Here is a 26,516-nt window from a genome sequence, read left to right on the forward strand (position 1 = left end):
GGTGGGGAGGTGGAGGGTCATATGGGATGACAAGACTGAACCTGGGTTGGTTGCATGGAAGGCAGGTGCCCTCCCTGCTGTGCTATCAACTGCACTAACAGCATTCTTAAGCATGTTATTTAATTCTTCAAGATATTTTAATATAAGAAATAGCTCTGAAGCAACTGTTCTCAAAACCAAAACAGAAAAAAATTTTCCTTTATTAGGTGCTTCAAAATTCAGCTAGATTTAGCCAATTTGAAGTTTAGACACTTAAAAGACATACTGGCCACACTGTATTTCTAAACTGATTATCACCCCAAATTGCCAATTTTATCTTAATGTTATCAGTTATTTTAAAGTAGCACCGTAGCACTGTTCTCCCATTGTTCATCAATTTGCTCAAGCGGGCCCAGTAATGTCTCCATTGTGAGACTTGTTGCTACTGTGTTTGGCATATCGAATACGTCACTGGTAGCTTGCCAGGCTTTGCTGTGCAGGCGAGATACTCTCGGTAGCTTGCCGGTCTCTCCAAGAGGGGAAGAGGAATCGAACTCAGGTTGGCCGTGTGCAAGGCAAATGCCCTACCACTGTGCTATCGCTCCAATGTAAACCATACATACATTAAAAGCTTTATACAACAAAATTAAAACAGAAACACCTTAAAATCTGCCTGCCTTATTAGATATGAAAGATGCTACCTTAATTTTACCACAATTTTCACATAAGGACAAGAAATTCAGTATAAGGGAAAGATTAGTACCAGAAGAATTTGATTGTCTTAAAAATTAACTTCAAAATGCCATTTAAGGCATCAAGTAGGGTTACCAGAATTGACTACACCCCTCTGCACTTCATTAAAAAAAATAGGCAGGGGCCACAGGGGTAGGCCTTTGTCTTGCACATGGCTGAACCAGGTTCGATCTCAGCACTGCATATGGTTCTCCAAGCACTGAGCAAAGGCAGGAAGAAGCTCTGATCACTGCCTTTCACCCCCAAAAAAGGTAATTACCTGACTTCAAGGGCTTTAATAGCTTCGAGCATTTGTAGAAACTCTGCTGCTTTCCATACATCATTGGCTTCTTCTTCGCCTTGTATCATTAACTTTGCTGTATACGTGAACTCAATTAAATGACGAAATGCCATTTTACTAACACCTGTAATTGGAAAAAGGAAAAATTCCTTAGTATTCACATTGATTAGACCTTGTAACATTTAGTCAAAAAAGAAAAAAATGACAAAACACTGGTGCTTGATTTGAGGTCACAGTCCATGGTGTTTGGGTCATTCTAGTAGTGCTCCAGGAACCATGCAACGCGAGGTCAAACCTGATACCCTCAAAATCAGAATCCTCTGAGCTCTCTGGCATATGACTCCTGTTATTTTAAACAATTACCTCCTGGTGCACCTCATTTTCATGTCATCCGCATCCAGTTCTGGGTGCATGAAGTCCCTTATGGAAATCTTTCCCACTTCTCTCTCGTAATTTCTAAAAAAACAATTTAGTGTACACACAGACACACACATGGTAATTTCCAAATTTAAAATTTAAAATTTTACTGCACTGAAAGTGCAGTAGTTTTTTAGTCAAGTTCTAACATTACCTAATAAGCTATTTTTAGACCTTCCCTTCAATATCCCCGAATCTCTAACAAAACAGTAAAATGTATCATTCAAAGTAACATGAGTTGACTAATCATTACATGTTAGATGCACACAAGTTGCCGGACAGGGAGCACTGCATCAACTCAACTATTAAATCTTCAATAGTTTTCCAAAGCATAGTAAATCAAGTTCAGTTCCACTCAGCCTACTCTGCTTCAAGACCCTCACATTATTCTTCACCATTCATTTCCCTTCCAAATTTAAAATTTTATCAATAGACACTATAATCCTCAAACCAACACTTCACTTTTTCTGGGAAGGTGGGGAGAAAAATTCACAATCAGTAATACTTTGGGGATCATGTGGCTCTGGGAGCCCTTTGAACCACCTCCCCACAAGAGCGTCCCTGCTTCATTTACACTCACCCTCCTGAAATGTTTAATGAATTTTATCTGATGATACAGGTCCTACCACCCACCACCCTCCAAGGTTCAATTCTTATGGCTCACATGTTCAAGAAAATGATCTTGAATACTTCCCCTAGGCTGAACTCTATATTTGTTCTGGCCATTATAATTCAAGGGCATCCCTTGACTGTAAAATACTTCCAAGAAAATGATTGTGTCTTTGTGCAGTTATTTCACAGTACCTAATACAATGCTTCCTAAAATAAAGGTATGTATGGTAGGAATAAAATATTAGTCATGTTAAGATTAAACAAACCCCAAGTTTACTATTTGTATGGTTTTTGTTTAAATTGTAGCCCAAAATGAAACAGTGCCCCTCAAAGCCCCATGATTATTTCAATCTACTAATAATTACAAAAAGCTATTGAAAAGAATAAAAAAGAAAATGCCTTTTGTTTTTTTGAGAAAAATATTTTCCGCTTATATTTTTATGTTTGCTCGAGCGGGCCCAGTAACGTCTCTATCGGAGATTTTGTTGTTACTGTGTTTGGCATATCGAATAAAATAAGCCTAAGTAGGGTCCTGAGTGATACTACAGTAAGTAGGGTATTTGCACTGCATGCAGCCAACCCAGGTTTGATCCTTGGCATTCCACATGATCTTTCCAGCACTGCCAGTAGTAACTTCTGAGCACGACTCAGGAGTAACAACTGAGCATTGCCGGGTGTGGCCCAAGCACATACACACAGGGTTCAGGAATATGTCTTAGTAGTAGCATAAACTCCTTGTATGTGTGAGGACCTTGTTTCAATCCTAAAAAAACACTAAATCAAAATCCTAAAATATGTGGAAGAATACTCTTAGGTTCTTTTCACTAACTTTACAGAGCAGAATGTGTTTTCAGGACAATAGTAAAAACACTGGTGGAATATCCAGCATCCTTTATTTGTATAAAGCAGGATATTTTCAAAGAGTCAGAATCTCCATGTTTCTGTACTAGCTTTCTAGGACCTCTGACAGTTGGGACAAATCAGAATTTCCAAGTCTTAGCAGCTCATTTTCAGTATGAATAAAGTTTGGACACAGACAAGTGCTATAAAATACATCTTATGTTACCAAGTAAGCAAACTAAGAAAAACTAAATTCACTGGGGCTTATTTGTGTCCCTGGGTGTTTCTCCCTGTCTTTTCACCATGTAACTTACACTTTAACAGGAGATTAGTCTGAGGGTCCAGATTTTGCAGCATTTTTAGAACTAACGATCAAGAGAGTTTAAAAGTACAAAACTTATTCCTAAAACCAATTATTTTTTTCCTGACATCCAATTTATTTTTTCCTGACATGGAGTAACACTGCATTGTAACACTGTCCTCCCGTTGTTCATTGATTTGCTCAAGCGGGCACCAGTAACGTCTCCATTGTGAGATTTGTTACTGTTTTTGCATATCAAAAACGGCACAGGGAGCTTGCCAGGCTCTGCTGTGCAGGCGGGATACTCTCAGTAGCTTGCCAGGCTCTCAAGAGGGACAGAGGAATCGAACTTGGGTTGGTCGCGTGCAAGGCAAACACCCTATCCACTGTGCTATTGCTCCAGCCCAATGTGGAGTATTTTAATTTTTTTTTTTTGCTTTTTGGGTTACACCCGGAGATGCACAGGGGTTACTCCTGGCTCTGAACTCAGGAGTTACCCCTGGCGGTGTTCAGGGGACCATATGGGATGCTGGGAATCGAACCCGGGTCGGCCGCGTGCAAGGCAAACGCCCTACCTGCTGTGCTATCTCTCCAGCCCCGGAGTATTTTAATTTTTAATCAAAAACATATATAACAACATGCATGGAATAACTACACTTTATACTATACTCAATATTACTACACCTATTAAGCATTATTATAATACCCATTTTACAGATGAGAAAATGGAAACATAGAAGTTAACCTGTCAAAGTCACATAGTTACTAAGTGACAAAACTAGGATCAGACCCAGAATGCCAAAGTCCAGGCCAAAGATTTTTAAATACATGAGAGTCTCAATGCCCATCGACCTATTCACTGTGAATTCACAATCTCTTATTTACAATTCCAAAGTCCTGCAAAATTTTACCATTAATTTAACAGTAAAACTTGATCTGAATGAGGACAGGTCTATTGAGTCTTTATTTCACATGAAGTAAATATTGGACTAGAGTGATAGCACAGTGGGTAAAGCGTTTGCCTTGCATGTGGGTGACATGACCGACCCGGGTTTGATTCCTCTCAGAGAGCCCGGCAAGCTACCGAAAGTATCTCCCCCCGCACGGCAAAGCCTAGTAAGCTCCCTGTGACATATTCAATATGCCAAAAACAGTAACAACAACTCTCACAATTTGCTGTAAGACGTTACTCGTGCCCACTCGAGCAAATTGATGAACAATAGGAGGACAGCGCTACAGTGGTATGGAAGTAAGTATTAGTATTCTAAGGCTTCTGAAATACCTGGTTATGAGGTTTCCCTAGACCCCAGTGGGAGTATTATTTAACTGAATTATTTTTAGAGTAATAGAAAAATGCTACAAATCTTTTTTTTTTTTTTGGCCTTTTGGGTCACATCCAGCAATTCTCAGGGGTTACTTCTAGTCTCCACTCCTGGGAGCTCTGGGGACCATATGGGATGCCGTAGATAGAATGCTGGGTCAGCTGCATGCAAGGCAAATTCCCTACTTGCTGTACGACCACTCCAGCCCCCAAATTTATAATCTTAAAGAACACATCTGGCATCTAAGGATTTAAAAAGAACTATGGGTTTAGTCCTTAATCTTGGGTAATCAAAATCATCTGACGTCTTAAAATCATGAGCCCCTAATCTCCAGAGTTAAAGCAGGTACAGAAAGCGTTTTGCTAAGAACCCCAGGTGCTTCTTCTGTAACCAATCCAACACTGGTACTAGGAATTAACCAGTGAGCTAATTAGCTAACAGCACCCAACTCAAACTCAAAACATCTCTCCAGAAAAGTAAAGTTCCAGTAGATAGGTTACTGATAATATTTTATTCCCTACCACACTAGCTTAGTGACTTTCTAATTTCAGGCCATTTCATACTAGAAATATTATGGAGAATAGTATTTACCTAACCAATGTATCTAAAAAAGTTAATATATCTTATGCCTAGTCTTTGTTATATAAATACAAAATTTTCTCTGGTGCAAAACTACTGAAAATATATTTGTCCTTAGATGTTTTATTGTTTACAACAGAGACTAAACTTTTGAATGCAAATGTAGAATTGCTATCAGCTTCTATCAGGTGCTTTTGGATCTGTGGTATCAGAATAGAAGGATAGACTTAGAAAATTGGAGACTCAGGTTGGAAGACTCTTCTAAACACAGGAATAAATGTCTACTAAAATCTTTTTTCTTCTAGAGCATAAAAGGAACCATGAGGGGAAAGGGGGATTAAATTTAGGGCTTCCAAGCTGAACATATGTCCCACCCCTAAATCTCATCTCTAGTTCCTATTAAAGGGACCTTCCTTGTAGGAGGTCATTGACCCAGTTCAATCCCTGGTACTACATATGGTCCCCTGAGCAAGGATAGGGATCACGAATAAAATCAGGAATAGCCCTCAACACCACATCGGTTTGGCTCATCCACACACACACACAAAGAAAGTAAATTTTTTATATGGTGGTAATCCAAGAGACAGAGCTAAAGCTGAATGCAAATGACTTTGAGGACAATTCTGATTTGAAGCCTATGGGAATCTAAGGTTCTAATCAATGGTATTAACTCCAGGAACCAAGAAAACAGGCAGAGAATGAGCTCAGTTTATAGCTAATGACAGTTTATACTTGTGAGCATAGTTACAGCTTGAGTTTCCTTTACATGTTGTTTGCAAACCCAATAAAGGCAGTGATTCTCAGAGATAAGTTTAGCAGGTAGGGCCCTTGCCTTGCAGGATTCAACCATACCCCATATGGTTCCATTGTCATGACTGGAGTGTGGCCCCAAAAGAAAAAAAAAAAGGTTATTTTCAAATGCTGGCCATGCACTGTTTGCCATCCTATAGCATTGCTGTTCTGTGCTGCACACAAAAAATCACCTGGAATTGATCTTGATCCAGGAGGCCTGGGGTAGAGCCTGAGCATCTACATTTCTAGCAAGCTCCCATATTTTTTGTGCAAGTACCACTGGAGCTATGACAACACGTTTAAATAATAAGGACCTACAGAACTTTAAAATACAGAGATATTTGGATCCCAGCCCTCAAAACTGAGCTAATTTATCTGAAGTAGAGTAAGGGCATGGTACAAGTGATTGCCAAGACTTGGCTGATATGTTCAAAGTGCAGTTAAGGACAAGAACCACTATTATTATTACTCACATTTTATAGATGAAAATTCAGTTCTAGCTACTACAACTATGTGCTTGCTCACTGATTTTTAAAAAAATAACAAAAACCTGGACTTAATATACAAATAAAACTGAATTTTAAAATACAACGAGAAACTCTGGTTTAAAAAAAAAAAGGAAAGGGGAAAAGGAGGGGATTATGTGGGCGGATCAGAATCTTGGCTTTTCTTCTTTCTGGACAGCCCTGCCTCCAGGCAAGTGCCAGTTCAGATACTACACACCAGTGACCATAAAGGCAAAGGCACCTAAACGCTAGAGACTAAAGTTCTTAACACTGAACTAGGAAATGTCAGTAATTTTCAAAGTTAACAGACTTCAAAATACTGAAGGCTGGGCCCCACCCTGATTGATGACTCTACTATCATTGCCATGGTTAGGATCTCAACCATGTCATCAGGGCTATTAAAAAGATATCACACATTTTAGAAGATCTCCACGAGATTCAAACAAGAACCTCTGAAACAGACTATGATAGGGGCTAGAGCAATAGCACAGCAGGTAGAGCATTTTGCCTTGCATGCGGCCGACCCAGGTTCGATTCCCAGCATGCCATATGGTCCCCTGAGCACCACACCAGGGGTAATTCCTGAGTGCAGAGCCAGGAGTAACCCCAGCGCATCGCTGGGCATGACCCAAAAAGCAAAAAATAAATAAAAATGAAACAGACTATGATCTGAAAAATATGGAGAGAATTCACTTTTTTGGAGGGCCACGTAGTGTTTCTTAGGGCTTACTCCTGGAGGTACTCAGAGCAGATCCTCAAAGATCGAACTCTGGTCAGTCACACACAAGGCAAATAATGCCCTATCTACTGTATTATCACTCCGGAGCCTGAGAACTCACATCTCTCCCATTCCTTCCTCCAGAAAATAGATCCTTTTGCAGGAAGAATATACAGCACAGACAGACTAAAAATGGCCATTTTCTAGTCATGAAGAAAAGCTCCTCGTCCAGAGAAAATCAGAAGAGCAAATTAGAGAAAAGTTCTCCTGATCTGTATGCAGTCCCATCTTCACACCAAGTCTGTCACAAGCTGCAGTGAGCTGAGGTGATAGCAAAGGCTTTGGAAACAGCACCCTGAGATACCACCAACCCAGGGCAGCACATACAGCACCAAAGCAGCACAATAAAGATCGAAAACCTAGTTTAATACTAGCTAGCTAAAATAAAACCCACTACTAGCAAAAGCATTCCCCAGAGACTTTCTGCAGTGTCAAAATTCATGATACAATCTGAAAATGACATTTTTTACTCATTTTAAAAGGGGCTGTGGGTGAGGCAAGATGTCTAAAGTTATACAGCTAGCAAGCAGGTAAGCCTGTGCCACAATTCAGGTTTTCTAAATGGGACTCAAGGTTTCCTCTACAGCCAGGTGACCTCACTTAATAGTAGAGCAGTCTCCAACTTAAGGACTTAAGGTTACATTGGGCCAAAGAAAACGTGACAGCTGGAGCAAGTAGTTTTGCTTGTTCTTTTTCCTCTTCACCATTTAAGCCACATGCTTACAATAGCGTTAATGTTTTATAGTTTTGATCTACACTTACCACACCTCACCACCACCAAAGCGCCCAATACCCTGCACCACTCTCATGTTATTTCTAGTTTGAGTCTTTGGAGAGGCTGCCCATGTAGTGGCTGAGCAATGCCAGGTGTGGCTGCAAGATTTAAAAAAAAAAAAACTAAAGCCAAACTGATTTCTTTGAATTGGAAAATAAGAATATAAGAGCTCCTCCATCTTTTATTTTCTTATCTTTCCAGTTCAACTCTGTGAGCTGTGTGCTTAACTTTAAGACTTACCAGGGTCAAAAGTACTGAGAGGTGGGCTGGAGTGATAGTACGGTGGGAAGGATGCTTGCCCTGCATGTTGCCACCCCGTTTGACCCTTGGTCCCCCCAAGCACTGCAGGCCCATGAACCGAGAAAGGGGGCGGGGGGGGGGGGGGAGTACTAAGAGGAACAAAAGATACTCACAAAATACTTATCCTTCAGAAAAAAAGAACCATCCTACCTACTGACAGGTTATACTCCTCAATCCACCAGCAAGCAGTCATTTAATTTTTGACTTTTTCAGAGTGTGAAATCTTTCCTTCTGAGGTAAACCAAACTACTCATTCTCCCACCCCAGTAATACCAATTAGCAGGAAGTCACCAGTGCTTGCTGCATGTCTTAATCAGCCACTTTTTGGAGATGACAAGAAAGCAATTGCAGTAAACTGCCTGGATCCCACAGTAACTCCCTCAATGGGGAAAAAAAAATACAGTGAAATCTTATAATTGAACCCAAAAGACACTGGATTTCTTCTTTAGGTAAGCTTTATAGACTTCATCACACCTGTGTTCTGTCACAGATAGATAAATCAGTATGTGCCAAAACAGATTATACTTTTGTTGTTCTTGTTTTGGGGCCACACCCGGCAGTGCTCAATCAAGGCTTACTCCTGGCTCTACGCTTAGGGCACACTCTTGGCAGGGTTCAGGGGACCATATGGGGTGCCAGGGATGGATTAATACCAGGTCAGCCACAAACATGGCAAGCACCCTGCTCACTGTATTGTATCGTGCTAGTCCCCAGAATATTCTTTATAACTCTACATTTTCTTTACTTCCCTAGGCACCAAATTACCCCAAGGGAATAGTGTTTCTTGGCAACGCGTTCAAAACAAAGAACATATGCAGAGAAATACAAAACTAAAGCTCAAAAACCTAAAGAAAGTTCAAACTATTTAGACAGAAAAGCTTTCTCATGGGGAAAGGAGGGGGTTTAATAAAAAGGCAAAAAGCATAGTAATTCGTAACATAAATGGAAGTATCGCAAGCTCCACTTTAGACAAGTAACTAAGAGTTTGTTGCCTAATGTATGTTGGACATATTCACTTCAAAAAAGTACTAAGAACCTCAAAAACTGACATACATCACATAGCATAATACCTGGCAGTTGGCAGACTCTTACAGAAAAGTGAAAACTACTAAGGCATTATTTTAAGGCAATCAGTAGATGCTCCTTTCCACCCATACCTTTCACATTCATTAAACACACTAGAACTTCCTCTGATAATCCCATCAGTTCCTCTTTCCTTGCCTTTTCTTTATTGTGGCAACCCACAGCACACTGTTCCCCTCATCTCATTTTTATTATCACAGGGTAGCACATGAAACCTACATGATACCACCAAAGACAGGAATTGAATTTTAATGTGTTCAAAAAGACAGAGACCATCAGTTTCAGCAACAGAAAAAAAAAATCCTTTAAAAGACCAATATCTACAACCAACTTAAAAAGAGTTTTCCCTGGCAGATCATTTTACCAACCACTTCACTGAAAGTAAGAATTCTCAGGTGTCAAAAGAACAATGTATCCTGTCACCTAACAGGAAACATTGATGCCAGTTTCTAGGGTGTCTTGCTAAATTAACTTTCTAAAACTTCCATTATGTTTGCTATGTATTGTATTTAAACAAGCATTTACCTTCTATCTCCACCAAAGGTTCCTGAGTAAATTCCTGAAAGAATTTGTAGAAGAACTTGCTGCAAGCAGCCAAAACAGCTTTATGGGCCTTAAAATGGTGTCCTAGATAAAAAAATAAAAAGAAAAGAAAAGAAAACCATACATAAACCACACCAAAAAAAAAACCTGTAAAGCTATAAAATAAACCCAAAGCCCAAAGATTAAATGAAAACATCTCATCTTCATAATACAATAAAACTAAAGATTACTGGTCAGCATAGTCTTGGCAACTATCTTGATAAATTTCCATCTCAATTAGCCAAGAAGCCAAATCATCACCTCGGACAAAAAAAAAAAATAAACTAAAAAAAGCTTTTAGTCAGTTTTGCATAGGCCACTTTACCTCCTGCTACTTAAGAAATGCAAGGGTACATACTAATCCATTGAAAGTGCTCCAGATTAACACAACAGGAAAAAAAAAAAGGTCTGCACCTAATTTTGGGCGAGGGGGGAACCACCACAGAATAAGCACCAAACTGGATGCGTCTGCTCCTAGAAAGCATCAACAGGCTTAATAGTTACAAGCTCGATCTGCAGCAGAGGTCCTAATAAAGCACAGCTTGCCTTGAGTAGCTTGTTTTCTGCGGGGAGAGGGGGTTAAGCCTGCCCCCAGCTGGGATTGCCTTCATTAACGCTCTATTTCACTGCTGGGGGGTTGAAGACTTGGGGTGGGGGGTCCCAAAATACTGTGTGCCGGGTTCTGCAAAGGATTCCGCACCTTCCCTTCCCTCGCCCCTCATCCCCCCCCCCCGCACCGCGGGACCACTGGGGTAAACGCACAATCTACATTTCCCAAGTGAGGGATGCCGCAGGAGCCTCCGCCGAGGGGACCGTCGGCTCCCCCGCCGGGGGGACCCCGCTGCCCCGCCAACACGCTTCACACCCGCGTCTGCACCGAGGAAAACTTTCCCGAGCGGCGGCAGGAAGGGAAAAGGCGGCGAGGGGCACGTGGGCAGCGGCGCGGAGGGCCGGGCCGCCCCCCGCGGCCGGCGGCGGCGCGGTTCCAAGAGAGCGGGCGGGAGGACACTGACAAGCAAGCGCCCCGGGGACTCCCCGGAAAAGCCTCCGACCGGGCGCGGGGGAAAGACGGGGCGGGGGGGAGTAGGGGGTGACGGAGGGGACGAGGGGGACGGGGGGGGGCGGCGACTTGGCGCTTCGACCCACCGTCCACGATCAGGGTGATGTCCGTGAAGCGGTCTTGCTCCCGCTGCTCATTCAATCGGTCCAGGATCATCTTGTGGTGCTCGGGGAACTCCTGGAGGCATTCCATCGTCTCTTCGGCCTCCATGGCCGTCGGGGGTGCTCTAAGAAAAAGAGGGAGCGGGAGAAGGTACACCCGTGAGCTCGGGCCGGGGCACCACACCCCGGAAAGGCAGCAGGCTACCACCACCACCCGAAAGAAACAAACAAGCCAGCTCCCCCAGTGCCAGCAGTGTGGCGAGAAGCGGGGGAGGGGGAAGCCAGAAGAGAGGGAAGACCAGGGAAGAAAAGAAAGGCGAGCCCGGGGTGTAAGCGGGGCGGGGGGCAGAAAGCCGCGCTTTGGAGGGGGCCGGAGCCGCGGCTGCGGGACTCCAAGCCTGACCTAATTGGAGCCGGGAAGAGACTCGAGCTGGAGCCGGGTGGGCACCGCGCCGGAGGCTCCGGGCGCGCAAGTCCGGCAGGGGGGGGAACCCGACGGCCGGCCGCGGCGGCCCGCCAACGGCCCGCCCAGCCCTTCCCGCCGGGGCCCGGGCTCCCGCCGCCCCGGGGACCCGGTCCGGCCCGCGGCCCACAACGACTCCCCGGGTCGCCTCTCCCTTCCCCCGCCCTCCCTCTGCTCCCCCGCCCCGACCCGGCCGGCACTCACTCCGGGGAAAGGAGGAGCGGCCCGGGCCGGCGCGTCACTTACGTCGACGTCCTGCGTCAGCACGTCAGGCTCCGGCTGACGCCTCCTCAGCGCGGCCCGTGAGCGAACGTGCCACGCCCCCTCCCCGGCCGGGGGGCGGAGCCACGCGGGGGAGCCCGAGCGGGAGGGGGACGTGGCGCAGCCGAGGGCGAGGCCGCGCGCGCCGAGGAGGAAATGGGCGGGCGCGGAGGGCGGCCCCTTTAAGGGCCGGACGGTGCGGCCCGAGGTAGCCTGAGCTGCAGCCTCGCCGCCTGGCCGCCTCCCGCACCCTCGCTCGGCTCGGTCGGCCTGCAAGGACGCTCCCGCTCTCCGAACTCGGCTCGCCTTGGCTTCCCCCGCGCCCCGCCCCTCCCTCGGGCACGGCAGCCGCCTTACCTAGCTCGCCGTCCTCCCGCTCTCCTCTCCGGCCCTCCGAACCTTTCCGGACCTGCTCGGCCTTCCCCCCCGGGCGGAGTTCGCCCCCCGCCGGGTCCCGCGCCGGAGGAGCGCCCTCCCCTCCATGGTCCCGCCGGGACTCCAGCGCGCTCTCCGCTCGGGTCGGGCCGGCGCACGTGCGCCCTGGCTCCGGGACCCGGCCGGCCGCGGCGGCCACGGGCGCGAGCACGTCCCAGCCGCCTGGGCTCGGCCTCCCGGGTGCCCGCCCTACCGGTGCGCGGCCGGCGGGCACGTGTCCACCCGCCTGGGCACCCGGCGCGCCGCGCGGGGATTGCCACCTGACACTCTGGACTGCAGCTTGCCGTGTCCGAACTGGGGCCGGCGGTGGCCTATAGAATCAGCCTCGGGCGGGTCGGTCACTCGTCGCCTCTATGTATACTTGAGGACCACACCTGCCGGTGCTCAGGGCTCACTCCCAGGCTTTGGAACCAGATGAAGTGCTCAAGGATCGAACCCAGGTCGGCCCTGTGCCAGTGCCCTACCTGGTGTACCATTGCCCCAATGTCCAAAGCTATAATAATAATTATGGGGGCCGGAGGATAGAACAGAAGGTAGGGCCTTTGCCTTGCACGCGGCCGACCGGGGTTCAATCCCCAGCATCCCATATGGTCTCTCAAGCACTGACAGAAGTAACCCCTGAGCATAGCTGGGTGTGTCCTAAAACGCAAAGAATTATATTATTATTACATTGTTATATAATTCCTTTAAAAAACCAACATCTACAATAACATTATTATTGTAAAGTCATGAGATTGTACTTAACTTTTTCCTCCCCAGGAAGACCATGGAGTGGCCGGAGTGATAGTACAGCGGGTAGGGCGCAGACCTTGCGCATGCCCGACCCGGGTTTCATCCCTGAGCACAGAACCAGAATACCCTGAACACAGCAGGGTAACGGCCCCCAAACACAACAACCAAAGAACACAGAGAATAAAGAATTTACATAGATCAGTGAATGTAGTATTTCACCATGTATTTGAGAGTCAACACGGCCCATCGAAGGGATGAGGAGATTGAACGGTGGACAAGCTGTATGTGATCTCTCTCCAAATCAGTCAAATGGAGTAGATATGTATTTTGAACAGTTAATTATGTGGGTACTGACGACCAAGTGTTATGAGATGAGAAGAACAAGGTAATCTGGGCATCAAAAAAACGCAGGTGACCTATGTAAAAAGCGACATGAAATCTCTGTTCTTGGTTTACGGTGAGTACATGCAGAAATACCAAGATTATAGCATTCTGGATATAAAAGTGTCTAGGACAGACCCACCCAAAGGCACCTCCTCAATAAGGTTAAATTAGATTTTCATATAATCAGAGCTACATCCCTGGTCCCTCTTCAGATAGGTTTATTTTCTTAAGGGAGGAGGCCACACCCAGCAGTGCTCAAGGCTATTCCTGCCTCTGAGCTCAGGATTTACTCTGGCACTGCTCAGGGGACCACATCAGGGGCCTCAACTTCTTACCCGGTTTGCCACATGCAAGGCAAGCACCTTTCCTGTACCAGCTCTCTGGCCAATGTGGTTTTATTTTCTCATTTGCCTAATGTTTTTTGAATGGCTATTTGACATTATGTGGTAAATCCCTCCCCACCCCCCAGGGGTCAACCCACTAGTGCTCAGGGCTTACTCATGACTCCTCATTCTTAGCAGTGCTCAGGGAGTCATATGTGATGCAGTGGATCAAACCGAGATCAACTGCATGTACTGCAAGCGCCTGTACTGTCTCTGTGGCCCCAGTTTGGGGGGAAACCTAAAATCATTCTCTCTCTCTCTCTCTCTCTCTCTCACACACACACACACACACACACGTATACCAGGTTTTTGTGTCAGCCATGTGCAAGACAAGCACCCTTCCTACTGTACTATCTCCCTGGTCCTATATAATTTTGTCTTTCTCCATATAGGATTTATTCTTACTTTTGGTGGGATTGGCAATTGGGATTATCCAATTTTAGAAAAATTAAAGATGACCTTTTTTTCCTTTTAGGACCAACCTATTTCCAATTCCCCTTTATTTCTAGATGTAGTTTCTTTGCTTTGCCTTGCACGCGGCTGACCTAGTCAACCCGCGTTCGATTACTCTGCCCCGCGGAGAGATCAGCAAGCTACTGAGTGTATCTCGCCCGCACAGCAAAGCCTGGCAAGCTCCTCGTGACATAATCAATATGCCAAACATAGTAACAACACAATGGAGCCGTTACTGGGCCCGCTTGAGCAAATCGAGGAACAACGGGAGGATAGTGCTACGGTGCTACTTAGGAGAGCTAGAGATAAGAAGAAAGCAGAGTCCATGCCCAGACTAGATTCTTGTTATAGCAGTAAATGCAATTTCTCAAGCCTAGGTGAAAGCATGGAGACTGAGAGCACAGGGCTTTGGTGTCAGGCTCTCCTCTCACCACTAGGAGCTACTGCCTTTGTGTACATTTTTCATTGGCATTTTCATTAGATGTTTCTTGTAGATTATTCTGAGTTTTTTAGCTCCTAGTCCTTTTTCCATGGACCAGGAAAACACTTGGTATGAGTCAAAAAAAATAACATTATATGATAGGTGGACAGATGCAGTAGGCACTATGTTGTATGAAAAGTGTGTTTATGATCTTGACAGCATTCAGCCGAAGAGAAGGACTACATGGAGGGCGGGATCCACAGATCCCGAAGGAATTTCATCATTTCATTTCATCATCCTGTTAATCGTCGATTGCCTCGAGCAGGCCCCAGTAACGTCTCTTTCATCCTAGCCCTGAGATTATATTCACGGCTCTTTAGGAGAATGAGACCCAATCCCGAAGGAAAAAAAAAAAAACAGTTTCCAAAAAGAGCCGAGATCATCGGGAAGTCCGAGATGGGGTAGGTACCGCATCCCGCCTCCCCCAGATGGAACCCCGGTGACCAGAAACCTCTACAAGCACAGCTCGAGTATGCGGGAACTAGGACTTTTCCTCAAAAATGCCGGGACTACACCTCCCAGGTAACCTCAGATTCCGGAAGTCACGCCCACAGCCCGCCCCCCAGCGCCATCTTGACAGCATTCAGCCAAAGAGAAGGACTACATGGAGGGCGGGATCCACAGATCCCGAAGGAAAAAAAAATAAACAGTTTCCAAAAAGAGCCAAGATCATCGGGAAGTCCGAGATGGGGTAGGTACCGCATCCCGCCTCCCCCAGATGGAACCCCGGTGACCAGAAACCTCTACAAGCACAGCTTGAGTATGCGGGAACTAGGACTTTTCCTCAAAACCGCGCGGCCGCAGAAGCGGCCGCGCAACTTCTCTCTATATACAAAGTGATCCATGGGAAGTAAACCACCTAACGTTTCTCTCTGAAAATCATAGTTAAGCTTGGAGCACAGCCACAGCCACAGAAACACAAGGACTTAATGCATAACCCAGCAGCTTGGAGCAGAAAAGTGAACGGGCTATGTGTTAACCCAGGCCATCAAGTCTGCCAGAGGGGAAAGGGTGTTGGTCCCTTCCGCCCTCCTCCCTCTGGAAAGAAAGGTGGCGGCCACATGGGAGCCTTGTGGACAGCAGGTATGAGCCGGGGGTGTGGGGGCGACTGAAACCTCATGGGAAAGGGGGCGTTCCGGTCCGTCCTTCACGCCCTACTGAGGTCATCAGTTGCCCCCCACGAGCGGCTCTCCAGCATGGCCACAGCCCCAGAAACACAAGGATTTAATGCAGAACCCAACAGCTTGGAGCAGAGAAGTGAACAGACTGTGCGTTAATCCAGGCCATCAAATCTGCTGGAGGGGAAAGGGTGTTGCCCCATTCGCCCTCTCCTCTTTGGAAAGAAAGATGGCGGCCACATGGGAGCCTTGTGGACAGCAGGCATGAGCCGGGGGAGCGAGGGCGACTAAAACCTCATGGGAAGGGGGCCGTTCCGGTCCGTCCTTCACGCCCTACCGAGGTCACCAGTTGCCCCCCACGAGCGGCTCTCCAGCACGGCCACAGCCCCAGAAGCACAAGGACTTAATGCAGAACCCAGCAGCTTGGAGCAGAAAAGTGAAAGGACTATGCGTTAATCCAGGCCATCATGTCTGTCCGGAGGGGAGAGGGTGTTGCCCCAGTCGCCTTCTCCTCTCTGGAAAGAAAGATGGCGGCCGCATGGGAGCCTTGTGGACAGCAGGTATGAGCCGGGGGTGTGGGGGCGACTAAAACCTCATGGGAAGGGGGGCGTTCCAGTCCGTCCTTCACGTCCTACCGAGGTCACCAGTTGCCCCCCACGAGCGGCTCTCCAGCACGGCCACAGCCCCAGAAGCACAAGGACTTAATGCAGAACCCAGCAGCTTGGAGCAGAAAAGTGAAAGGACTATGCGTTAATCCAGGCCATCAGGTCTGTCCGGAGGGGAAAGGGTGTTGCCCCAGTCGCCTTCTCCTCTCTGGAAAGAAAGATGGCGGCCGCATGGGAGCCTTGTGGACAGCAGGTATGAGCCGGGGGTGTGGGGGCGACTAAAACCTCATGGGAAGGGGGGCGTTTCGGTCTGCCCTTCACACCCTACCGAGGCCACCAGTTGCCCCCCACTAGCGGCTCTCCAGCACGGTCACGACTCCAGAGCACAGAAACCAATTTCTTAACTATCTGACTTTCAGTAGAAATACTTCCAGGGTCAATAAGTAAAATAGCAGAAATCCAAAACCAACATTTAATTCTTGAACCCAGCTGTAGAAAGCAAATCACGTCACAATGCTTTTTCAGCATGTCTGATTTGGGGGGGGGGTAAACTCTAAATAATAGTGGTGAATCTTTTATTGAAACAATGAATCTAATCAAAGCAGATAGAGTGTTAACTAGAATTCATCTGCCCCACAGGGACTGGGAGGGGTGGGGGGTGGGGTTTTATTGGGGTTCTTCATGGTAAAAAAAAAGTATTGGTAAAGGGAAATGTGTTTGATATTTGCATGACTGAGACCTAAACCTGAAAGCTTTGTAACCTTTCCCACGGTGATTCAATAAATAAATAAATAAATATTTTAAATAAAAAAAAAAAAGAAAAGTGTGTTTATACTTCCGGGACTATATCCCGGGGATGCAACAAAACACAATAGAAATGATATCTGCACTTGTATGTTTATTAAAGCATTATTCACAATAGCCAGAATCTGGAAAAAACCCAAGTGCCCAAGCACAGATGACTGGTTAAAGAAATTTTGTTATATCTACACAGTGGAATGCTATGTAGCTGTTAGAAAAAAAAGTCATGAAACTTGCTTGTAAGTGGATGGACATGGAGAGTATCATGCTAAGTGAAATGAGTCAGAAAGACAGGGACAGACATAGAATGACTGCACTCATTTGTGGGATATAAAATAACATAACATGAGATTAACACCTAAGGACAGTAGAGATATGGGCCAGAAGGATTGCTCCTCGATTTGGAAGCCGGCCTCATATGCTGGGGGATAAGGCAGTTGGGGTGGAGAAGGGAACACTAAGTAATCTATGGTTGGAGGAATCGCTCGGGATGGGGGATGCGTGCTGAAAGTAAACTAAGGACAAACATGATGGCCTCTTAGTATCTGTATTCCAAACCATAATGCCCCAAAGTAGAGAGGAAGAAGGAAGGTGCCTGCCACAAAGGCAGGGTGTGGGATGGGGAGGGAGTGGTGGGAGGTATACTGGGAACATTGGTGGTGGAAAATGTGCACTGGTGGAGGGATGGGTGCTCTATCATTGTATGACTGAAACTTAATCTTGAAAGTTTGTAACTGTATCTCACAGTGATTCAATAGAAAGAAAGAAAGAAAGAAAGAAAGAAGTGTTTATAGTGTGTAGACAAGAGACTAGGGATGGTGCTAGTGCATGTCCTTAATGTGGATATAATTGCAACCAACTAATTTGTCTTTCCCTGAAACACAGCGGGTTCATACTCTTAATTCATAAGATGACCTTAGAAGAAGTAAAGTGACTGTTTTGATATATGTTGAGCTTTTATTGAAATGCTAGGAACAACAATGTTCATGGAATTTAGGAAAATAAAGAGTAAATGGGATTGATAAAGTTCAGCATTCCCCCATGCTCCCAATTCAACACTAAGCACTAGAATTTAAGATCTATTTGATCAAATTGTTTGGTTTGTCTTGAAAGGTACATAGATAGGGTTTAAGAAAGCTTCAGGATCATAGTGTTGAAATGGATGGTTAGTACTTATCTCCTCACTAGATTAGAAATTTCTTCCTCTTTCCTTTTTTGTTTAGGGACTATAACCAGAGATCCTTGGTGTACCATGTGGTGCTGGGAATGAAACCAGGGAGTTCTTATGTGCAAACTATATAGTCCAGCCCGTTAATTCATCTCACCAGTCCCTAGATTGGAAACATCTTGAAGATTGCTATTATGAGTTATTATTAATCTCTCTAAGATCAGCAGGGCATGCCCAATTTTAGTTTTCTAGATTCCTCACATAATTTTTTAAAAATCAATAAACCCCAAACAAGCTTCCAAAATTAAACCTTATTTTAAATATATGAATTAAAATTGTTGGTTTTTTATATGTAAAATATAGTGTAAAATATTTGTGCTTTTCAACAAATAACTGAAAGGAATTTTTTTTTTTTGCTTTTTGGGTCACAGTGATGTTCAGGGCTTACTCCTGCTCTCCACTCAGAAATCACTTCTGGCGGTGCTTGGGGGACCATATGGGATGCCAGGGATTGAACCTGGCTTAGTCACATGCAAGGCAACCTGCTGTACTATCGCTCCGGCCCACTGAAAGGAATTTTTAAATAAAAATTCAATATAGTGCCAAACAGGGATAAAAAAAGTAAAATTGTAGAATTGCCATCTTTTATTTCTGCCATTGTAGCTCAGTAGTTAACGTCATTCAAGTAGATGAAACTTTGATTCAAGTGGACCTCTCCTTGCCCAACTCTTGTAGCTCTATTTTTTTTTATCATAAGTCCATAGCATTCCATGTGGGCAAAATACTCTTGGTAGCTTGCCAGGCTCTCTAAGAGGGGCAGAGGAATTGAACTCGGGTTTGCTGGGTTGACTGCGTGCAAGGCAAATGCCCTACCCACTGTGCTATCGCTCCAGTCCACATCAAACGTATGCCTCTTATTTAAGTCATACTCTTGGTTACTGATGCCTGTATTCTATAAGATAAAATCAGAACAATAAAATCAGGGGTCTTTTTCTTTTTTTCTCTTACACACACATACGCACACATTTCTAATTAATGTATTACAAAGTGTTAATTTATTTACTGAGAGGGGAGTTGGGCCATATCTAGCAATGCTCAGAGATTATTACTGGCTCTATGCTTAGAGAGTCAATGCGTAGGGGACCAAATGTAGTGCTGAGGATCAAGCTGGAGCTGGCCCCAAGAAAGGCACTTAACTCCTACACTATCTCTTCAACTCCAATGACCGAAGATTTTAAGCACCTAAAAGCTCTCAGCTCATTGCCTAACAATATTTCTGGAAAGCTGTTTGACAATTTATCAGGCAGATCTGACAGTTTTTTAGCCTTTCACAAGTCAAGTGACATCAGATAAATCAGGGTCACAAAAAAATCCCAGATTTTGAGCCTATATAGATGTGTGAGTACAGACATAGTAAATAGTGGAAGGGACCGTGGTCAGAGAAATAGTATAACGAGTAGGGCATTTGCCTTGCACTTGGCCAACCTGGGTTTGATGCCTTGCATCCCATATCGTCCCCCAAGAACTCCCAGGAGTAATTCCTGAGTGTAAAGCAAGGAGTAACTTCTGAGCATCACCAGATGTGGCCTCCAAGCAGAGCAAAGTGGAAGGAACCAGAGAGATAATTTAAATGTTCAGGTCCTTGCATTGCATTCAATCAACCCTGCTTCACAATCTAGCACCAGATATGGTCCTCTGAATACCACCAGAAGAGATCCCTGAGCACAGAGTCAGGAGTAAAACCCGAACACCATTGGGTGTTCAGAAAAAAATTGGGAAAGTGCAGTAAATGATAGGCTGTTTTCTTTCCTTCCCTAGAAGTTCATACTTTCTAATTTTTTTTCCTTGTATTTTGGGTCACACCTGGCAGTGCTTGGGGCTTTCTCTGGCTCTGTGCTCAGGGGTCACTCCTAGCGGTACTCAGGGGACCATATACAATACTAAGAATCTAAACAGGATCAACCACATCCACACCACATATCTTAACTCCCGTCCTATATTTCCAGCCCCCAATATTTTCTAAATATTTTAAACCAAGTGTGTAATATCATTGTGATCTTCATTACAATGGGTTTTTGTTTTTCGCTTATGCATTTGAGTGCCCAGATAGTGCCTTTCCGAAGGTACGTGGTCAATAAATACATGTTTAAGAGCTGAATCTTTTTTTAAAGGTAAATATAAATATAAAAATATATTAAAATGCCTTTTGGTCATTTGGAAGCAAGTCTGGGTGGTAGAGCACATGCCTAGCAAGCCCCTGAGTTGGCCACCCCCAGCACCACTAATTAAAACAAATAAGGAAGCACATAATAAAATGAAGTTTTTCCTCTTCCTGCATTTAATTTTATTTCCTAAAATTTTATTCTGTGATATTTGGGAGAAGGGAGCTGGACTACAGTTAGTAGTGCTTAGGATCTATTCCTGGCTGTGTACTCAGGAGTGACCCCTGGTGGTGCTCAGGAGACATACACAATGCCAGGGATCAAACCCCCAGGTTATGCAAGACATGCAAGACAAAGGCCTTACCTCCTATTTTATCTCTCTGGCCTCTATTTTATTCTAAGTTGTGATACATATAACACATATTAATTTTATATATGCAATAGTATAATTATTGTTTTATTATGATTTAGTATCTGTATATATGGTAAAATAATCTCCAAAAGAAACTTAGCTAACATCCCTCAACATACAGAATTACAAATTTTAGGGGGGCAGCACCATGGAGTGCAAAGCAAGGCAGGATTTTACTGTGACCTTGATTTATCTGATGCCTACAGATCAATGTTACTTGCCCTATAAAAGACAAAACTCTCTCTCTCTCTCTCTCTCTCTAACTGTGATGTATTCAAAAATTAGCTACTATACAAGCGTCACAGAAAGTGGAGCTTCCAGGATTACTCTTAGCAAAAGTTAGAGTGGGTATTTCAACGTGTGACAATACACTTGCAAGGCAGGTGTTTTTCTATGCCCCTGCATCATTCCTTCAGACTTCCCCTTCCATTTTTTTCTTTTCTGGGAACTGTTAGCCTCTATTCTCCTACTTCTCCATGGCTATTTATTTTATATATAAAATATAAAAAGTTTTCACCTTTTGACCCCCTTTATATATTCTGTTCATTACTCCAGCCCCAACCCACACCTGCCTTTGGCAACCAACAACTTCCACTGTACCTGTGAGGGTTTTTTTTTTTAAACAAAGCCTTTTGCTTTTTGGGTCACACCTGGCAAAGCACAGGGGTTACTCCTGTCTCATGCACTCAGGAATTACTCCTGGCGGTGCTCAGGGGACCATATGGGATGCTGGGAATCGAACCTCGGTTAGCCACGTGCAAAGCAAACACCCTACCGGCTGTACTATTTCTCCAGCCCCCAAAGCCTCATTTTTTATCCTGAGTGGTGGTGGGGGGCGGTGGCTTATCAAGTGATTCAATGAAAACGTACAACTTTGTCAGTGAAGAGTTAAGATCAAAGTACAAGGCAGAAAACTAGTTGCAAAAATATTTCACCTCCCCTTTAGTTTTTGTACCACACCCTGCAGTGGCCCTGACCCTGAACTAAAGGATCACTCCTGGTGAGCTTGAGAGACCATATGAGATTGAACTTGGAGTCAGCTGTGTGCAAAGCAAGTGCCCTACTCACTTTACTATCACTCTGACCCCTTGCAAATAGATCTTGAAGGAAAGTTAGTTCAGAATGTTTCTGCAAGACCAGTGTGCCTGGTGAGTTTTGAGCAAATGAAGAATGGAGTTAGATGTTGGGCCAGGATGATAGCACACAGGGTAAGGCCATGAACACAGCGAACCCAACTTCAACCCCCAGCACCCCAGAGTCCCCTGAGTCCTGCCAGGAGTGATCACTGAACACAGGGCCAGGAGTAAGTCCTGAGTGTTGCTGGGTGTAGCCTCCAAACAAAGAGTCCTCATTACTTTTTCTTCTTTCCCACATTTAGTAATTTTTAGGTATCTTGCTACATCCAAGATGGTGGGGCCTGTGATTCTTTCTGAGGTCTTGCTTGTTTACCTGTTTTCTTCTTTGCATTGCTGAGGATCATACCTAGGACCTCACCTATGCAAGGCAAACGCTCTGCCACTGATCTACCTCCCCACCCCTCCACTCCAGGCTCCATTCCTATTTATACTCTATAATGTCTTACCTCTCATCCCAGTGTTGTAAATATAGGATTGTTGAGATTGGGGGTGCCGGGTATTTGGTGCTACCTATTCCTGCTTTTAGCAATCTCTTCCCAATTTGTTTGTTGTACCAAAGTATGCTATCTTCATGAGAGTGTCTTTGTGTCTTCAGTCTGTCTCATGTTGTCTTTTTATCCACTGCTGTACAAGCTTATTTGTCAGGGTTTTCAAGTTAGTTTCTAGGAAGACTAACCCAAGTTTCCTTTTAGCTTAGCTTTGACCATGGGAGCAGGTAAATGCAAGTTCTCTCTTTGAGATCATCTTTGTCTCTTTTTGTTTTGTTTTTGGGATCACACCTGGCAGTGCTGGGGCTATTCCATGGAGGTGCTTGAGATAGCTCCTGGTGGTGTTTGGGCATCACGTGGTGCTAGGACTCAAGACTCAAACCCAGAACTCCAACCATGTGAAACACATGCTCCACTCCTCTGAGCCTTCTACTTGACCCCCTTTATATCTTACTTTAATGTAACATCCAGAACTTCTGATAGTCCATCTGTAGCTCAAATGGTCAGTGGTAACCATGCCTGGAGAACTCATCCCTGACTCTTGACTTTTTCTTGCTTATCTATTCTTTTTTTTTTTCTTTTTGGGTTATACCTGGAAATGCACAGGGGTTAGTCCTGGCTCATGCACTCAGAAATTACTCCTGGCAGTGCTCAGGGGACCATATGGCATGCTGGGAATCATACCCGGGTCCACCGCATGCAATCACTCCAGCCCCTGCTTATCTATTCTTTACTTTCACTTTCCCTAATAATCAGAGCAGTGATGTCAGCACTGTGATAAATAAGGTGACCTTCACTTTTTTCTTAGACATTTCACCAACATACATGAAGAGCCTTTGGAGAAGCCTAGATTTCCAGAGGCTGAGCACAATGTTGGGGACATGGGAAGGATATGGATTGGATACATTAGTGAGGGTAAGAAAACAGCTAAACTTAGGAGTAGAAGATAGTACAGGAGTTAAAGAACTTGTCTTGCATGAGGTTAAATCAGCTGCAACCCTGGTTCAAATCCCCAGCACTGCATATAGTCCTCTGAGCACAGAGCCAGGAGTAGCTCCTCAGTATCACTGGGTGTGAACCCTAACCAAACAGCTAGACTTGACTTCATTTGTTTTTTCCTGAAAATGGCACATATTTAGGTCAAAAGAGATCTTTTTCTCCTGTCATTTCTCTGAAAATCATTTCTCTGAAAACCATGATCATTTCTCCGAATGATCAACTGTGAGTGAGCACCTTCTGGCTTCCTCAGCATGGGGGGACACTGACAGAGAAAGCACTAAGTGGGGGTAGCACAGCAAAAGCAAACTTGGGCACATGGGTAGTGAGCAAATTCCAGAAGCTGCCCAGGATCTCAGAGCTGTGAGATGACAGACCCGAACTTGAACTTTAGCACCACCTTGGGGAAAACGAAAGAAGCTGTTAGTCAGAGCTGGGTCCTTGTGGAATCCAGAGAAGGCCAACAAACTTGAGAATTCTGCCACAAGAGGGAGCAAGACCTATAGCGCTTCAAGGATCTGCCCTAGTGAGGCATTTGCCTGCCCAAGGTAGTAAAGGCTGGAGGAGGTGATAACTGTTTCAAATGCAAAGACCACAACATTGAACTTCAAGGAATAAGGAAATTAAGGAAACAAGAAATCCAGATGAGATAGTTATCTGCTATCCAAGGCCAAACACTAATCTCTGAGTTACCTGATTAAAAATATTTAAAATAGCTATTTTTGTTTGTTAGGTGGGGAGCACACTCCAATGGGGATCAAGAGCTGCTCCCAGCTGATTTCTCCTCTGTTGGCTACTTCCTTTTGGAGGGGTAGTTGTTGGAGGGCAGGTGTCACACCAGAGATGCTCAGGGCTTACTCCTGGCTCTGCAATCAGGAAGCACTCCTGGCAGTGCTCGGGGAACCTGACAGTGTCTGGAACTGAACCTGAGGCCCCCCATGCAGAGCCCTCACTGCAGCCCTGTGACTCCCAAAGAGCTTTTTTTTTTTTTTTTTGAGCACCTGACCCTGCAGTTCTTAGGGCTTAATTTTGGTTCTGTTCTCAAGGATTGCTTTTTGCGGATTAGGCTGGTGAGGGGGCAGGGGGGGAGGGTAGGGGCAGGGGCAAGGCAGGGATGCGAATCATATGAGGTGTCAGAGATCAAACTAGGGTCAACCACGTTCAAACCAAGCACTTTACCCCTGAATAGCTTTCCAGCCCCCCAAATAGCTATTTTTAAAAAATTCACAGAGCACAAGAAGACACAGATAGTTCAAGGAAATTGGGAAACAAGATCTGACACAATGGTATAGAGTTCGGAATAAGTGACAGGAGGAACCTGGAAAGTGTACTAATATGTGAAAGTAAAACAAAATCAAAGAAGACCACACCTTCTACAAGATCAATGTTGGTGATTTTAATGCCAAGATAGGACCGAGAAGATCAGAAGAACTCCACATCGGGACCCATGGCCTAGAATCAAACAAACAGGGTGAGAGACTGTCTGAGTTCATCATGTCGACCAAGACCATCCATGGTAACTCACAGTTCCAGAGGGCTGAATCTAAACACTGGACATGGGAGTCTCCTGGTGGACAGTTCCACAACAAAATTGACCACATCATATTCAATTTGCCTGGCTGATGTTGCTGTTGTCCAAAATTCCAAATGAAATCGGACCACCATCTTCTTCATGCAAAATTTCTACTTCACGGAGCAGGGAGAAAGGGCTGCAAAGTTTAAGAAGACTCCCAGAATGACCACCAACTGGGAGCTCTTTGGCACTATTGTGGCAACATGGGAAGACGCCATCATTGACAACATTGATAAGGAATATGATTGACTGGTTCAGCACCTCCATGATTGTGCTAAGAATGCCGAGAGAGAGATAGCCACAAAAAGACACCTGTCTTTGAAAACTCTTGAGCTCATTCGCCGATGTGACTTGGCTCAGGTCTCAGGCAACCACAAGTGAACATCAGGCTCGCAAAGCAGTGCAGAGAAGCGATAAAGGAAGACCTCAAAGAGAAAAGAGCAGCAGTGCTGGCAGATGTGGCAGAAGCTGGGAAAAGCATTTGCAACGCCCGCCTGTCCTTCTCCAACTATAAGACCAAAATGACTGCCCTCCGACATCCTGATGGTTCTATCACATCTTCCAGAAAGGAAATGGAGAAGATTATCCATGACTTCTACTCGTATCTCTTCGATAGCCATGTCCATCTGCCCACATACCAAATTCCAAAGGATGGATATGTCATTCCCAACGTTCTCCCTTCCGAAGTCTGACATGCCATTTCATTGGTAAAGAACCAAACAGCACCCGGCCCAGACAAGGTCAGACCCGAACACCTGAAGAACCTGCCGTCAGTACTCATCAATACACTGGCTTGGCTCTTCACATGCTGTTGCCTACTGACCAAGTAAAAGAATGCTTGATTTTTCATTCCCCTTTGTCCTGCTCAAAGCTGGGCAACTTCCCAGTATAGGAGGTTTCAGTTTGGGGGACAAAGCTGGGCAGCTTCCCAGTACAGGACATTTCAGTTTGGGGAAAATGCACCCTCGTAAGTGATTTGTAAATGATGTACGAGGAACAGCACAGTCTCTATGGATATGTCAAAACCGTAACAAAGCAGGCCGCTCCGAACAGTAGCATTAGGTCGAAAGGGTCACCAGGTGGCTGACCAACGGTGCATGGCTCTGTTCATCGTCCCATCCACTTTCCCACGTCCCATCCCCTTCTCCTTTCTTTTGGGTGGGTTGTGGAAACATACTTAAGTCTGTACCTGTGCTCTGAATAAACGCACGCACGCATTCATGCCATCTCCTGAATGACGGAACCCTGTGAGACTCGAGTGCTGATTTCACCCTGACGGCCCTCCCCTGGCTCGGCCCCGCGGCACCGGACGCGGCACATGCTACCTGTCTGAATGCAAGGTTCCATCCCAATGGAAAACCAGCAGGACTGTACTGTACAAGAAGGGAGACTTGTACATTGGTAA

General features: G+C 45.2%; 1 protein-coding gene across 6 annotated transcripts in view; it reads right to left on the reverse strand.

The window, feature by feature from the left end:
* Positions 1-26,516, reverse strand: part of ZNF131 (zinc finger protein 131) — a 76,945-nt gene that overhangs the window by 20,575 nt on the left and 29,854 nt on the right. For 2 of the 6 annotated variants that reach the window (XM_056112009.1, XM_056112004.1), the window contains exons 1-4: positions 12,142-12,291; positions 11,046-11,185; positions 9,843-9,944; positions 992-1,136 (exon numbers count right to left, since the gene is read on the reverse strand). In XM_056112009.1, coding sequence (XP_055967984.1) covers positions 992-1,136; positions 9,843-9,944; positions 11,046-11,169 — 371 coding nt within the window. In that variant the 5' untranslated portion in view covers positions 11,170-11,185; positions 12,142-12,291. Of the gene's footprint in view, positions 1-991; positions 1,137-9,842; positions 9,945-11,045; positions 11,186-11,463; positions 11,679-11,727; positions 11,753-12,141; positions 12,292-26,516 lie in introns of those variants that run through there. The other 4 variants (XM_056112008.1, XM_056112007.1, XM_056112006.1 and 1 more) reach the window with 4 other exon arrangements.

The sequence above is a fragment of the Sorex fumeus genome, unplaced genomic scaffold (genome assembly GCF_029834395.1).
Source record: "Sorex fumeus unplaced genomic scaffold, SorFum_2.1 ptg000015l, whole genome shotgun sequence".
Lineage (NCBI taxonomy): Eukaryota > Metazoa > Chordata > Mammalia > Eulipotyphla > Soricidae > Sorex > Sorex fumeus.